General features: G+C 40.5%; 1 protein-coding gene across 1 annotated transcript in view; it reads left to right on the top strand.

The window, feature by feature from the left end:
• Window positions 1-14146, top strand: part of LOC134210175 (WD repeat, SAM and U-box domain-containing protein 1-like) — a 67414-nt gene that overhangs the window by 44067 nt on the left and 9201 nt on the right. Inside the window, exon 5 of the mRNA XM_062686197.1 lies at window positions 7497-7586. Coding sequence (XP_062542181.1) covers window positions 7497-7586 — 90 coding nt within the window. The remainder of the gene's footprint in view (window positions 1-7496; window positions 7587-14146) is intronic.

Below are 14146 nucleotides of genomic sequence, written 5' to 3' on the forward strand. Positions count from 1 at the left end.
TCATTGGAATCATAATTTCCAACAGCCGGTTTCCGGGCGTCTTTTAAGCGCTTTTCACTATTCTTTCACGATGGTCTTCTCCACATCATCTACTTTACTGTAGTTTGCTGTTTTGTTTTGTTTCTAGGGATCCTCATTTTTTGCTAGATCAGCTGGATGCTGTCATTGAAAATGTTAAAAAAATCAAATTTACAAAATTCAATATAAGTTAAATTTACCGATTCAGAAGTTTATAACAGAAATCAACTTAACTGCAAACCCTGCAAACCCCGAAAGCCATTGCGTATTATATTAGACCGATGCAGATGTTCTAGGTTTACCTAATTGTCCTGGAGATTAGATCAATTAGTCTACAAAGTCAACTACGCCTGGCATCCAATCGAAACCAACCCAGCATACAAGTCCCTTGAGTCCTTGCGTATTATGTGCAGTTCAAATTGCTTAATGCAGATGTTCTAGACCCTCCAAATCGTTCTGGAATTCAGATCAATTAGACTTTGGTCAATCCCCATGGTTTAGTAATCAATCCAGCATGTCCACATAAGTCCCTAGAGCCTAGAGCGTATTATGTGCAGTCCAATTTCTTTTGTTGCGGATGTTCTAGGTTCTCCAAATTGTTATGGAATTCAGATCAATTGGTCTACAAAGTCAACTACGCCTTGCATGCAATCGGAATCTACCCAGCATGTCCATGCAAGTTTCTAGAGCCCTTGCATATTATGTGCAAATTAGTTCAATACAGATCTTCTAGACTCTCCAAATTGTTCTGAAGTTAAGATCAAATAGTCTCCCAGGTGAAATCCTTCTTCCCACGAACTCTATTGGTCACTATTGGTGACATACCGCGGAAGATGATCTGGGATATTACTTTGTAGGCGGCATTAAGAATGGTAATCGCTCGAAAGTTCTCACACTCCAGCTCGTTGCCTTTCTTGTAGATGGGGCATATGACCCCTTTCATTCCTCCGGCAGTTGCTCCGTTTCCCAGATTTTGAGAATCAGTTTATGCAGGCAAGTGACTAGCTCCGATACCATTCTTACCAGCTGGTTTATTGGTCTTTAGCTGATAGGTGGCATCCTTAACCTTCCTCAAGGTGGGGGCGGGTTGGCTTCCATAGTCCGCTGAACTGGCGTAGTCATCTCCTCCGCTGCTTTGACTTTCACTATTAATTGCATATTATTCGGTAACTCGGCCGTACGAAAACCATTTTTTTGTTAAATATCTTGGCTGTGCATATGCACAGCTCATGTTTCGAAATGGACAAATTGATATGAAATTTGCGAAAATGAATCCACGTGTCTTGTAGGGACTCGAACCTTCAACCTCATACTCTCTAGATAGGCGTGATAACCCCTACACAACAAGACCACTTAAAGGTCACGTTTGCGGAAAAGCCAGCAGAATCCGAGTACCAACCTCCACCGCGGTTAGCTCGTTTTTGCAAATTGAATATCTTTCGGATGCTTGATTTGTCCAATCTTCTCGAGGGTTCGAGTCCCTTCAAGACACGTGGATTCTTTTTCGCAAATTTCATATCAATGTGTCCATTTCGAAACATGTGCTGTGCATATGCACAGCGAAGATATTTGCCTGTTTCACTGCCTGTACTCTCAGCGCCATGTTCCTCGTAGTGCTGCTCCCACTTTCCGATCACCACCCCAGTCAACGCAAGATCGTATATGATGCCGTATAAGATGTTAAAGTGGAGGAAATTTAGGTACTCCCATATACAACATGTACGTATATCGCCTCCACTTTGGCATCTTATGTTGCATCATATACGATTTTGTGTTGACTAGGACACGTTCGTTCGTCAAGATGCTCCCATCCTATCCATGCACTGCACATCTCGTCTCGCGGCATGAAGCTTTTGCGGGATGTGTTGAGCTTCTGATAAAACTTGCGTGTTTCTTGAAAACGGCATAGCTGTTCCATCTTCTCGCACTCCGCTTCGTCCAGGCGGCGTTTATTCATCTGAAGACGGGTCTGCTGTCTCCACTTTCGTCTATAATAGCGTTCCACGTTCTGCCGGGTCACTTGCTGCAGCGAGACTGCCCGTGCTGCGTCCTTCTTTTCCATAATCTGCCTGCACTCTTCGGTGAACCAATCGTTCCGTCGACTTCGTCATGCATACTTGACGTTGTTCTGCGCTGCGTCGTAAATGGCTGCTTCAACTGTATTCTAGCAGTTCCAGCCCTGTCGTCCTTCTTAGTCACACTTGGTCGACAACTAAGAAGCTTTGCCCAAATCCAAAAATTTCTATTAGTCTCTTTAGGCTATACAAAAATGTACAAAAAATAGTGTGCCGTACGGCCGAACACCTTTACAGTCTCTTTGAAATGCTCCCGCAGGTTCGGATTCGCTTCGCACTGCTTCCGCCCACATGGGTCTCAATTATGCACTGTTGGTTACTATCAACTCCCCCCAAAGCCAACGTTCTGCGCTCCCACTGGTGCGGATTCGCTATACCAGCACCCAGACTGGTCCCAGTTTCGTGTTGGAAGTATTGATTTGGTCCCCTAAAATCCCATTTTCACACCGCATGAAAAAATATTTTATTTTGGGATACTTGGGTCATTCAGTTCTCAAGAGGGGCCCCATCGAGCACACCCTCTTCCGGCAACGCTGCCTCGAGATGCTGCGCGTATACAGTGGCGACATCAGGTTGCTTCAGTCGCTCTAGGTCGTACAGCGGCGGTCGTCGGTACCGAACATTGTTGATGACGGATAGTTTTGGGCGCAGTTTAACCATCACCAGTTAGTGGTCAGAGTCGATGTTATCGCCACGATATGTCCTGACGACGATAATGTCGGAGGAGTGCCGTCCATCAATTAGAACGTGGTCGATTTATGATTCTGTCTGCAGTGGTGATCTCCAGGTGTACCGATAAGGAAGGCTGTGCTGGAAGTAGGTGCTGCGAATGGCCATGCTCTTGGAGGCGACGAAATCAATTAGTCGTAGGTCGTTTTCGTTCGTCAGCCGGTGGCGCTGTACTTTCCAATAGTCGGTCTAAACTCCATCTCTTGGCCAACCTAGGTGTCCTTATCATCATCAGTGCTTCCAGTGTGTTGGCTATGGACATTGATTATGCTGAAGTTGAAGAACCGGCCTTTGGTCCTCAACCTGCACATTCTCTCATTCTCTCTCTCTCATCTCACGCGCTTTTGCTTATCGCCCATCACTATGTAAGCTATTCCCAGCTCGTGTGTGTTGCCGCAGCTCTGGTAGATGGTATGATTATCTCTAAACGTACGCACCAACAAACCTCCTGCAGCACTACAATGCCGAATCCACGGTCGATGAGCACATCGGCGAGTATGTATGGGCTCCCGATGAAGTTGAGATTTCTCGCTTAACTTTTCTAAAGGACCTAAGTAACATTTTTCATGAACTAATTTGAGGGTACTGCAATCAAAAGCTTTCATGTTTTTCTGTTGATTGCGCTATTCAAATTAATTCATGAAAAAAATGTTACTTAGGTCCTTTTGAAAAGTGAAGCGAGATTTGCAGTTCCACGAACCAATCGCTTCCAATCGCTAGTCCCTATTCGTCGCTGTGGTATTTGCCAAATATTCCGGTCCGTATTCTCTCGCTGATTATTCGTTGCTGTTTTTTAAGCTGACTTGCTTGGCCTGACACCAACCCCATAAATTTCCTGGAGGACTATTCCGCCTAAATTCCCGTTGGACCATGGTGCACAATTTTGCTTAGAGTCCCTCGCTGGCACTCGGACGATGATTACCCGCCTCTAACATGAAGAATGAGCTATGAGCCGCTCCTAACAGAGGCTCGATCCCTAAGGTTGCTCGCCGGCCAGGCATTGAAAGCGTGAGTGAAGCGGACGAGCATTGATCCAATTCAATCATAGCATCCTATGCTAGTGAGTGAACAGCCTTGCTCAGATGGATACCAAACAACGATTATGAGCGATCGTTGCTGCGTAAACAACGAGCAACAGAGTTCGCCAAGCCAAACTTGGTATGGTATCCAGGGAAGCTACGACTGGAGCATTTGTGTTACGCTTGCTCTACTAGAATAAACTCAAAACACATCAGGTGTACTGCTTTATTCACTCTGCTTTCAAGTTGCTGGGATGGAGGAGAGAGAGAGTATCAAAACCTCATATGCAGTGTATCAGAGTTCTATTCTCATAGCGGACTTAATTTTCCTAATGTCTTAAAAGCAGGGTTCGTAATGCTCACTCAATCTCAGGAGCACATGATGCTCCCTCACGAACATTTTCGGGGAGAAATCGCATTTCGGGAAAGAAAACCAGCCTGGAGAGTGATAACAATTTTTCGCTCACTTCGATTGCCGCCAAACGTTGGTTTGCTCTTTTTCCTTCATATTCGAGTCTTTTCATGGCATCATAAATGCAAATGATAGTAGCTTATGTGGAACAAATAACTTAACGCTTTTATACAGATAGCGTGGTGGTGTGGCTAGAGTAGACGCATCCCCACAGCTATTATTCTTACTATTATTATTTATTATTTATTCAGACTAAGGCCGAAGTGGCCTGTGCGGTATATAAGAGTCTTCTCCATTCGGCTCGGTCCATGGCTACACGTCGCCAACCACGCAGTCTACGGAGGGTCCGCAAGTCATCTTCCACCTGATCGATCCACCTTGCCCGCTGCGCACCTCGCCTTCTTGTGCCCGTCGGATCGTTGTCGAGAACCGTTTTCACCGGGTTACTGTCCGACATTCTGGCTACGTGCCCGGCCCATCGCAGTCGTCCGATTTTCGCGGTGTGAACGATGGATGGTTCTCCCAACAGCTGATGCAATTCGTGGTTCATTCGCCTCCTCCACGTACCGTCCGCCATCTGCACCCCACCATAGATGGTACGCAGCACTTTCCTTTCGAAAACTCCAAGTGCGCGTTGGTCCTCCACGAGCATCGTCCAGGTCTCGTGTCTGTAAAGGACTACCGGTCTAATTAGCGTTTTGTAGATTGTCAGTTTGGTACGGCGGCGAACTCTATTCGATCGGAGCGTCTTGCGGAGTCCAAAGTACGTACGATTTCCAGCCACTATGCGTCTCCGAATTTCTCTGCTGGTGTCATTTTCGGCAGTCACCAGTGAGCCCAAGTACACAAATTCTTCTACCACCTCGATTTCGTCACCACCGATGCAAACTCGCGGTGGGTGGCTCACATTGTCTTCTCTTGAACCTCTGCCTATCATGTACTTCGTCTTCGACGTGTTGATGACTAGTCCGATCCGCTTAGCTTCCCTCTTCAGTCTGATGTAGGCTTCCTCCATCTTCTCAAAGTTACGTGCCATAATATCTATGTCGTCGGCGAAACCAAATAGCTGGACGGACTTATTGAAAATTGTACCACTCGTGTTAATCCCTGCTCTTCGTATTACCCTTCCAAAGCGATGTTGAATAGCAAACACGAAAGACCATCACCTTGCCGTAACCCTCTGCGGGTTTCGAAGGGACTCGAGAATGCCCTGAAACTCGAACTACGCACATCACCCGATCCATCGTCGCTTTGATCAACCGTGTCAGTTTATCCGGAAAACCGTGTTCGTGCATTAGCTGCCATAGCTGGTCCCGATCGATTGTATCATATGCGGCTTTGAAGTCGATGAATAGATGATGTGTGGGCACGTTGTATTCGCGGCATTTCTGCAGTACTTGGCGAATGGCGAACACCTGGTCTGTGGTGGAGCGTTCGCCCATAAACCCGCCTGGTACTGCCCCACGAACTCCCTTGCAGTTGGTGCTAGTCGACGGCATAAAATTTGGGAGAGTACCTTGTAGGCGGCGTTCAGCAATGTGATTGCGCGGTAGTTGCTACAATCCAGCTTATCGCCCTTTTTGTAGATGGGACACACGACACCTTCCATCCACTCCTGCGGCAAAACTTCCTCCTCCCAAATCTTGGTAATGACCCAGTGCAGCGCTCTAGCCAGTGCCTCACCACCGTGTTTAAATAGCTCTCCTGGTAGTTGGTCAACCCCAGGGGCTTTGTTGTTCTTCAGCCGGCCAATCTCCTCCTGGATTTCCTGGAGATCCGGAGCCGGTAGAATTATGTCCTGCGCGCGTTCTCCCAGGTCCATCACCATTATTCTTACTGTTCTGGGTTCGATTCCCGGCGCGGCCAAACAATTTTGTAATTGTTCTGCGATAATTCTCGCGAAAAGTGAGTGAGAGGTGAAAAGTGATGAAACGAAAAAGGATTTTCATTGAATATGCAAGGTTTTCGTTTATCTTCTAAGGTAAGTCTAAGAAAAGGTTGATGGGTGAAAGATGATTCTCAACATAAACAACGAAAAAAGATTTTTTGCAATTCCTGATCATAATATGTGGTTTACAGTTCGTCTTTGAGTGATAAAACGGCCTACTTTTCCATACCAACGAAATGGGTGCTTTAATGAACATTATGCAACTCAAATTGGTTGCATAATATTCATTATAGCACTCATTTGGGTGCTATAATGAAAAACCATCGTCGGAATAGTAGTTACATGACTACATTTTGCTGAATTAGCTTGGGTAAGTGTTCAAATAGTGTATTCTCTGCGTCGCGTGATAATTGAAATAGTTTGACGGACATGACGTTAAAAATTTTCAAAGGCAAGTACATCTATCGTTTCACGGCTTGTCGAACTATGCAATGTGGTACCTTAACATGGAATCTGATTGTTCTCTGCAGCAACATAATTTATTGCCAAGAATGATCATGTGGAGTAAATTAGACTACAATTTTGGTACAGATTTATTAAATTAAAGTCCAATTTTCGTCATTGCAAAAAATAGCGTGTGCAACTCGTTGCACAACTCGATTTTTTCAGCACTCGTAGTATTTATCCAACTCGGCAAGCCTCGTTGGATAAACGTACAACTCGTGCTGAAAAAATCATCTTTTTGCAACTTGTTGCACAAACTACTATTCCCTTGGCCCGAAAAACGCTTGCTTTGGTTTCATTGAAACGAAAAGTCGAAACCCTGCTTAAAAGATTTTTCTAACAGCGTGTGGTAACAACACTCATTGTTAGGTTACCAATTGATTTACCTCGCTCAGTTGTGTCTCCCATTGGTGAGCGATGAAGATCTTTAAACATTGAATCAACGAACGTCAAATTTCAACGATCTAGAAAGCATCAGCGATTAGGCCGCAGTGGAGCATCAAGTTGGCATGAATTTAGACGATTTTTACTCATGATCTGATTTTATTCAATGCCTGATCCCGGCCAGCACCACGTGGAGGTACCAAGGGATAGGAGACTAGAATGACTAATGAAAAAAATGTAATCTTGTTTGAAAATAATGAATTGGAATTTATTTATTATTTTGTTTATTAACTTCTATTATGAATACGAGTACAAAGTTATAAGCGCTAAAATATACTAATTTTATTTATGATGTAACATTTTTGAAATTTCTTATTAAATAATAATAGTCGATTAATTGCTGATCCATTCGAAATGACAAAAAGGATAGTAGGTATGTATAATAATGTTTATATTTTTTTTTCTAGCCGAGATTTCGAAAGCTGATTGCTCTATCGATGCTGCTCACGACATGGGTGTACTTTCAGCTGACTTTTGCAAAATAGTACATACTGACCGTAAGTACACGTGTTGATGAATCACACATTAGACTGGCTCTGGAAACAAATAGTTATCAAATTCTACGGGGAACCTTGGGTGTGAAGACCACTCTCTAAACATTTCAGATCACTTGATTGTTGCATAAGTTGGTGCTCCAAATTTGAAATTAATATGAGGTCAAAAAACATTTCTAAATTATATCAACCTTTCAGCAAAATAGTTTGAAGGCCTAATTGAACCCAGAAGTATAAGCTAGAACATGACAAATATTTTCACAGAGTATTGTATTATGTTTAATTGAACTTTAAACTAATTTTCAGCTGTTTAATTAAGAGTTGCGTTGTGTATTTTGGAATTCATCACTGCAGGAGACTTATTGTTGCTCAGAAACATTGATATTGAAAGAGTCCTCATAGCACCCTCTCCAGAGGCAAAACGCTTTTTGGGATTCTCTCATATTTATCGTGTTTTAGATGAACGTAACAAAAGTAGAACTTAGGATTTAAAAAAAATGTCAACATAATAGACACGAGACCGAGATTTTCCACATTTAACTTTTACGGCGAAGCAAAACATTCGTCATTAAAATACGATGTACAATGCGCCTCCACGCACTGCTCATACTCAGGGTGGCCACTCAAATTCCGTTTTCAAATTCCCGGTTTTTTTTCCCGGTTCAAATTTTGAAATTTTCCCGGCTGAGGAGTATCGATATAGGAAATGATCCACGAATGGTGCATGTTAGGATTTATTCAAAAAATCCAACACTGTGGAAAAATATAGCAGAAACAAAGCTACCATAAAAGCTTGTCATAAGACGAGTTTGTACAATCCCATTGAATTCCACCACTTAATTGTATCTTGATAGATACGTATTTCGACCTCAACAGTAAGGCCGTCTTCAGTGTCTCGTACTTGACTTCGACTACGAGACACTGAAGACGGCCTTACTGTTGAGGTCGAAATACGTATCTGTCAAGATACAATTAAGTGGTGAAATTCAATGGGATTGTACAAACTCGTCTTATGACAAGTGAAGACATTCCACTAAAAAGCTCAAAATAATTTTATAACCATAAAAGATTTTTCTCAATATTTACATGATGGCGTTTATGAAACATTCTAATAATGCCCTGTAAATGAGATAGCTCTTCGTTCTAGATTAAATTCCAGAGTTTCAAAAACTTGGAGGACCAGGACAAGACGAGAAATGTTTAACACAAAACTATTTCCAAAGCTCGTTTCACGTAATCCGCTCAAAAATAAGCCCCAGCGTGTATACATCCACATCCACTTGAGCTTACATTCTTGAATTTTGCAGCCTGTCGCCGCAGCTGCTAGTTTTAAGAAAAAAAATATTTTAGTAAAAATACTGCAAAAGCTGTGTTTAAAAAAATGGTTTGGGAGCTATTAATGTAGTGCAAGTCTTGTCCAATAGCATATTTTCCCAAGGTCTCTGATGTCCACTTTTTAAATTTGATTGAATTGGTTACGAAGGAGTCTATTCTTGAAAATTTTCAGTAAGTTTCAAAATCAAGAAACAGAAAAAGAAAGACAGGTTTACCCTTTGAAAGAGCAAATATAAAGGCCCAAATGTCGAAAAAACGTAACTACCGTCGTGCGTTCTTCTGACTCCGGGGGCTACTTTGGATTTTTGATTTTCTAAAAAAATCTAATTTAAAAACAGAAAATTGCTTCAACTATTAACAAGACAGTCGAATGGTGATCATGGCAATTGGATAGTAATTTACGTCATAGTTCTTGTTCCAAAATGTCCAAATCAGCTCTCGATTTGTGAAAAGAAACCCCGCTCGACGGTAATCGTTTTGACAAATATTGAAAAAGAGAAGCCAAAAATTCTACAAAAAAATGCTCGAATTGATTTTTTTTGGGATATTTGTATATAGTAGTGGAATGTTGATTGATGTTTCATGGGCTTTTATCGGTGAGACAAACTAGCTGAGCTCAAAGTGGAAGGGAGCATTTTTTTTACAAAAAACAATGATGTACAGAATCAAAAGTTATCGCAAGCGAGAGACAAATATGAAATCTTATTATATTAATCTATACTATATATAATAGCCCTGTTTGTCTATCCGGCGACTAGCCAACCAGACGCAGCTCACGGGGAAATTCTCACAGAAAATAAAATATTTTACACTTCAATTCTTTTTTACTATCAGATGCAAAAAAAAAACAAAACCAGTGACAACCTTAGACAACCAGATACAGCATTTGATGAAAAAAAAATCACAGATAACATACATTGAAAATTTTGATTTTTTTTAATGCAACCGTTTATATTAAAACAAAGGCTTGCCACGGGCGCTACTGCGTCCACAAATAAACCAATAAAATATTATTAATTAACGACTGGAAATATTGTTGCTGCAAGGATATGGAATTTTCAGTCTCTGGGTTGATCAAATCAGCCATAATTTGAATTACTCGACGTTTCGGTAGGATTTATTTTGCCTTTTCAGAGGAGAATTAACAGTCAACCGTTTTTCGTTTTATACACGTATTTTACAAAACCAAAAACGTTAGACTGATAATTCTCTCTTGAAAAAGGCAGAATACATCTTGCCGAAACGTTGGATAATACAAAATATAGCCGTTTTGATCAACCCAGAGACAGGAAGCCATATCCTTGAAGCAATATTATTCTACAATAGAAGTGAGCAGAGGGCCATTGAATAACACAACACGAAATTGAAATGCTATTTCACCTAACGTCTACCCAGGAGCGACTAGGCTGATAGTACTTGTGATCATCCCGTGCATTTGGAGTGCGTTGGTATGAAAATCATTTTTAATTTTGTGTTACTGTAGGCTTATAAAACAAATGAAGTTTCTTTCTTCATCAACTCAAGGGTACAAAATTTTGTTTGGTCAAAAATGAACACTTCATATAAGTAGCTCCAAAGGTTTACGTTAAGGTAAAGTAAATATCACTGCATAATACTATCTAGAACATATATTCTGTAATTTGCAATCTCTACTGCATATGCTTGAATCAAAAATTTTTACTGTGCGTTACATTTTGGAAAACACTTTCTTAAGTCCTTGCCAGTATTTTTCCAGAGCCAAAAATTACTGATATACAGCGGATTTCAATCATATCTTCTTCTTCTTCTTCTTCTTGGCATTACATCCCCACACTGGGACAGAGCCGCCTCGCAGCTTAGTGTTCATTAAGCACTTCCACAGTTATTAACTACGAGGTTTCTAAGGCAGGTTACCATTTTTGCTTTCGTATATCATGAGGCTAGCACGATGATACTTTTATGCCCAGGGAAGTCGAGACAATTTCCAATCCGAAAATTGCCTAGACCGGCACCGGGAATCGAACCCAGCCACCCTAAGCATGGTCTTGCTTTATAGCCGCGCGTCTTACCGCACGGCTAAGGAGGGCCCCCCAATCATATCGTTCAACAAATTACTTTCCATTTTTCGTGGAACCTCCAAACAATCGTAAGCCCGTTAAGAGATTTTTTGAGATTTAAAGGTTTTTTTTATAACTTTTCTTAATAATCGAAACATAGATTTCTCATATTCTTACAGACGTACAAAATTAACAAAGTGATCAATGCACTACCATATTTTTCCCTACATTTTCAAAGGATTATTACAAACAATCGAGAATCTTTAAAAACTATCAGAAAATTTCAGGGAATTTCCCACCCTTCAAACATTCCTAATTTTGCTATTTTATGGAAATATTTAAATTGGCACGCTGGACATTTTGAATTTAATTAATAATTTTAAATTCAACCGAATTCCCGGCTATTTCCCGGTTTTTCCCGGTTCTCCCGGTTTTCCCGGTTCAATGGCCACCCTGAATACTAGAATGTCTATTTGCCGACGCACTGAGCGTTGTTTCATAAGTGCTATACTGCCGTCATACGCATATTTGTCCCATGTTTGCTGGGATTCCTATGCACATGGGACAATTATGCGTATAACGGCAGTATACCAGCTAAAGGCGTTTTGCTTCCATGAATTTTTCCGGCAACAGAATGTCACCACTTTTTAGAAATGTGAATATTATTAATTTTTACTTAGATTTTCTACAATTTTAACTAGTGTCATAGTTAGCTATGATTTTGAAATGTTGTAAAAATACCTATGAAAAATATTACAACAGAGATATTAAACTGCCGTTATATGCATAACTGTCCCATGTATATAGAGAATCCCAGCAAACATGGGACAAATATGCGTATGACGGCAATATAGCAGTAGGTACATATCCCAACAAACAATTTTAGCTGAGTATGGCTAGTTTTTGAGCCGAAGAAGACTATTTTCTGTCATATAAGAGATTCAACCACCTCCAATGTTTGTTGGGATATCTGTCCCCTATACTGCCGTGAATCGCAAGTCAGTCCCATCTGTAAATGGCATCCATATACAGATGGGACTGACTAGCGATTCACGGCAGTATACATATTCCCCATATGATGAAAAACACAAACATATTTTCAATGAAAAGGCTCGTCAAAAGTACGTTAGGCTAACATAATAAAATCTATATAATAAAAATGAAATGGTCTGTGTTCGTATCCGCATAACTCGAAAACGGCTAAATAGATTTTCCACATTCCTTCAGCAAATATGTCCGTTATCGTTTCCGACGGGTTTTTATGATATTTTCTCATTCGAAAATCACGAGTAAGGGTGGAGAAATTATGAAAAACTTAAATTAAGATATTTCGCATGGGCAGCTCAGAACGCGCATTTTCGCCTACTATGCAGGACAACGTCTGCCGGGTCGACTAGTTCTTTATATTTTGGCTGACAATCTTATATACAGGTATACCTCGATTATATGGACTTTTTCGATGCAAAAAAGTCCATATAATCGAATTTTCCATATAATCGAAGCAAATTTTTTTTTCTCGAAATTTGTGTTACACGATGAAATAAGTCTTGAAAGTTGAAAGAAAATATCCATATATTGCCTTACAGTCTAATCCCCATGTTTGGGCTCATTTTATGATAACTCAGTAGATTATGATTTTCTATAAGAACGTAACCTTTTTTCCAGCCGCTTGTTTCTAAGATTACATTAGTAATGAAGACTTCGCCCAGTTCAATGTAAGCAATATACTATATAGAATTTGAATCAATGTAAATAAGGGGCTCTATCCACGTATCAGTGTCATTTTTACAAGAACCAATTGACATTTCCCGCCAAAAAATGTATCTCGTTTTATTGTCTCAGTCAATTCTTTGACTTATTTAAGTTCAACTTTTTCACGGAATTCATATTTTAGAATAAAAAAAAATCGGAAAAGTGCCGCACGTTTGAAGAATTGGAATTGGCCTTATTTTAATTCAAAATCGGGCGAATGTTAGGTCAAGCTTGGAAACCAGCACTATTCGTCAAAAAGTATGGGTTCTTTGGGAAAGTTGTCCTCAAAAAATTGAAGAATCGATTGAGCGGATAAAAATTGTTGACGGGAAAGGTCAATTGCACAGTGCACCTACACCTGCTAAGTGGAATATATAAATAAATTGTTATGGCTATTTTGGACTATGTTCGTATTTTAAAGCAGGGCTGTATTTTGCAACGGGTTTTAAAATTCAAAACGACGCACAGTGGCGGGCCCTCATAAAAATTCCGGACAAAACTTGAGATTGCATTCAAAATTTCACCACCGCGCGCTGTTGTATTTTGTACAACACTAACGAAAAACACATCGCTTACATTACACAGCATGAACGAGTTTACATGAGCGTTTCAGGATCACGCTTTGCTGAACGGTTTAGCAGCAATTGATTTAAGAACTGCTAACAAGAACATTCTAAAAATATTCAATTTCTTTTCCTACCGTTGAGCGTCAGTATAATCCTTAAGCCTTGTGCTGAACAAATGCGAATACCAGGATATTCAACAACATTTATTTAAACATAAAGACTGCTCGAAGAGTTTTCAGTTTTTTACATTCAAATAATTATCAAGTCCGTCCAGAAAAAATAATGCCAGGTTTGAAAACCATTTGGAGCTTTATATATCACATATTGAAATAAACTCTTCCTGTTTCGTGGATATACCTAAAAAATCAGTCTGAGTGGGTCCGGTTTGCTAAATGTTAATGCATCATCCGTCCTTCTATACTTAATTCCATGCACCAAAAGCAGAAAAAGGTTGGAAGCAAAGATCTAACAGCTAAATATGACAATCTCATCTTATCACTTGCTCCGCATACTGTCAGTCTGATAATTCACTTCACGTTTTCGTATGGCAGAGATCACCAAAAATACGCATTATTTTTCACCACATATTTGTAAGGACGTGGCCGTGGCTGTTGCAGATTAAAGAATTGTATGTTTATCACTATATACAATGAAATTTTCCAACGCGAAAATGGTAAATCAATCAAGTCTATCGAACATATGACTCAGAGTGTATCTCCATATATAACATCACAACATGCCTTACGGGCCTTTATTTGCCAGAATGTACCACAATAAATATAGAATCAATGTAAAATATGACTTACAATATTCAACATCTTTTTAAAACCCAAAAAAATCAAAAAACAATGAATCGCCTGCTTTGAGCGTGCTT

The sequence above is a fragment of the Armigeres subalbatus genome, chromosome 2, assembly GCF_024139115.2.
Source record: "Armigeres subalbatus isolate Guangzhou_Male chromosome 2, GZ_Asu_2, whole genome shotgun sequence".
NCBI lineage: Eukaryota > Metazoa > Arthropoda > Insecta > Diptera > Culicidae > Armigeres > Armigeres subalbatus.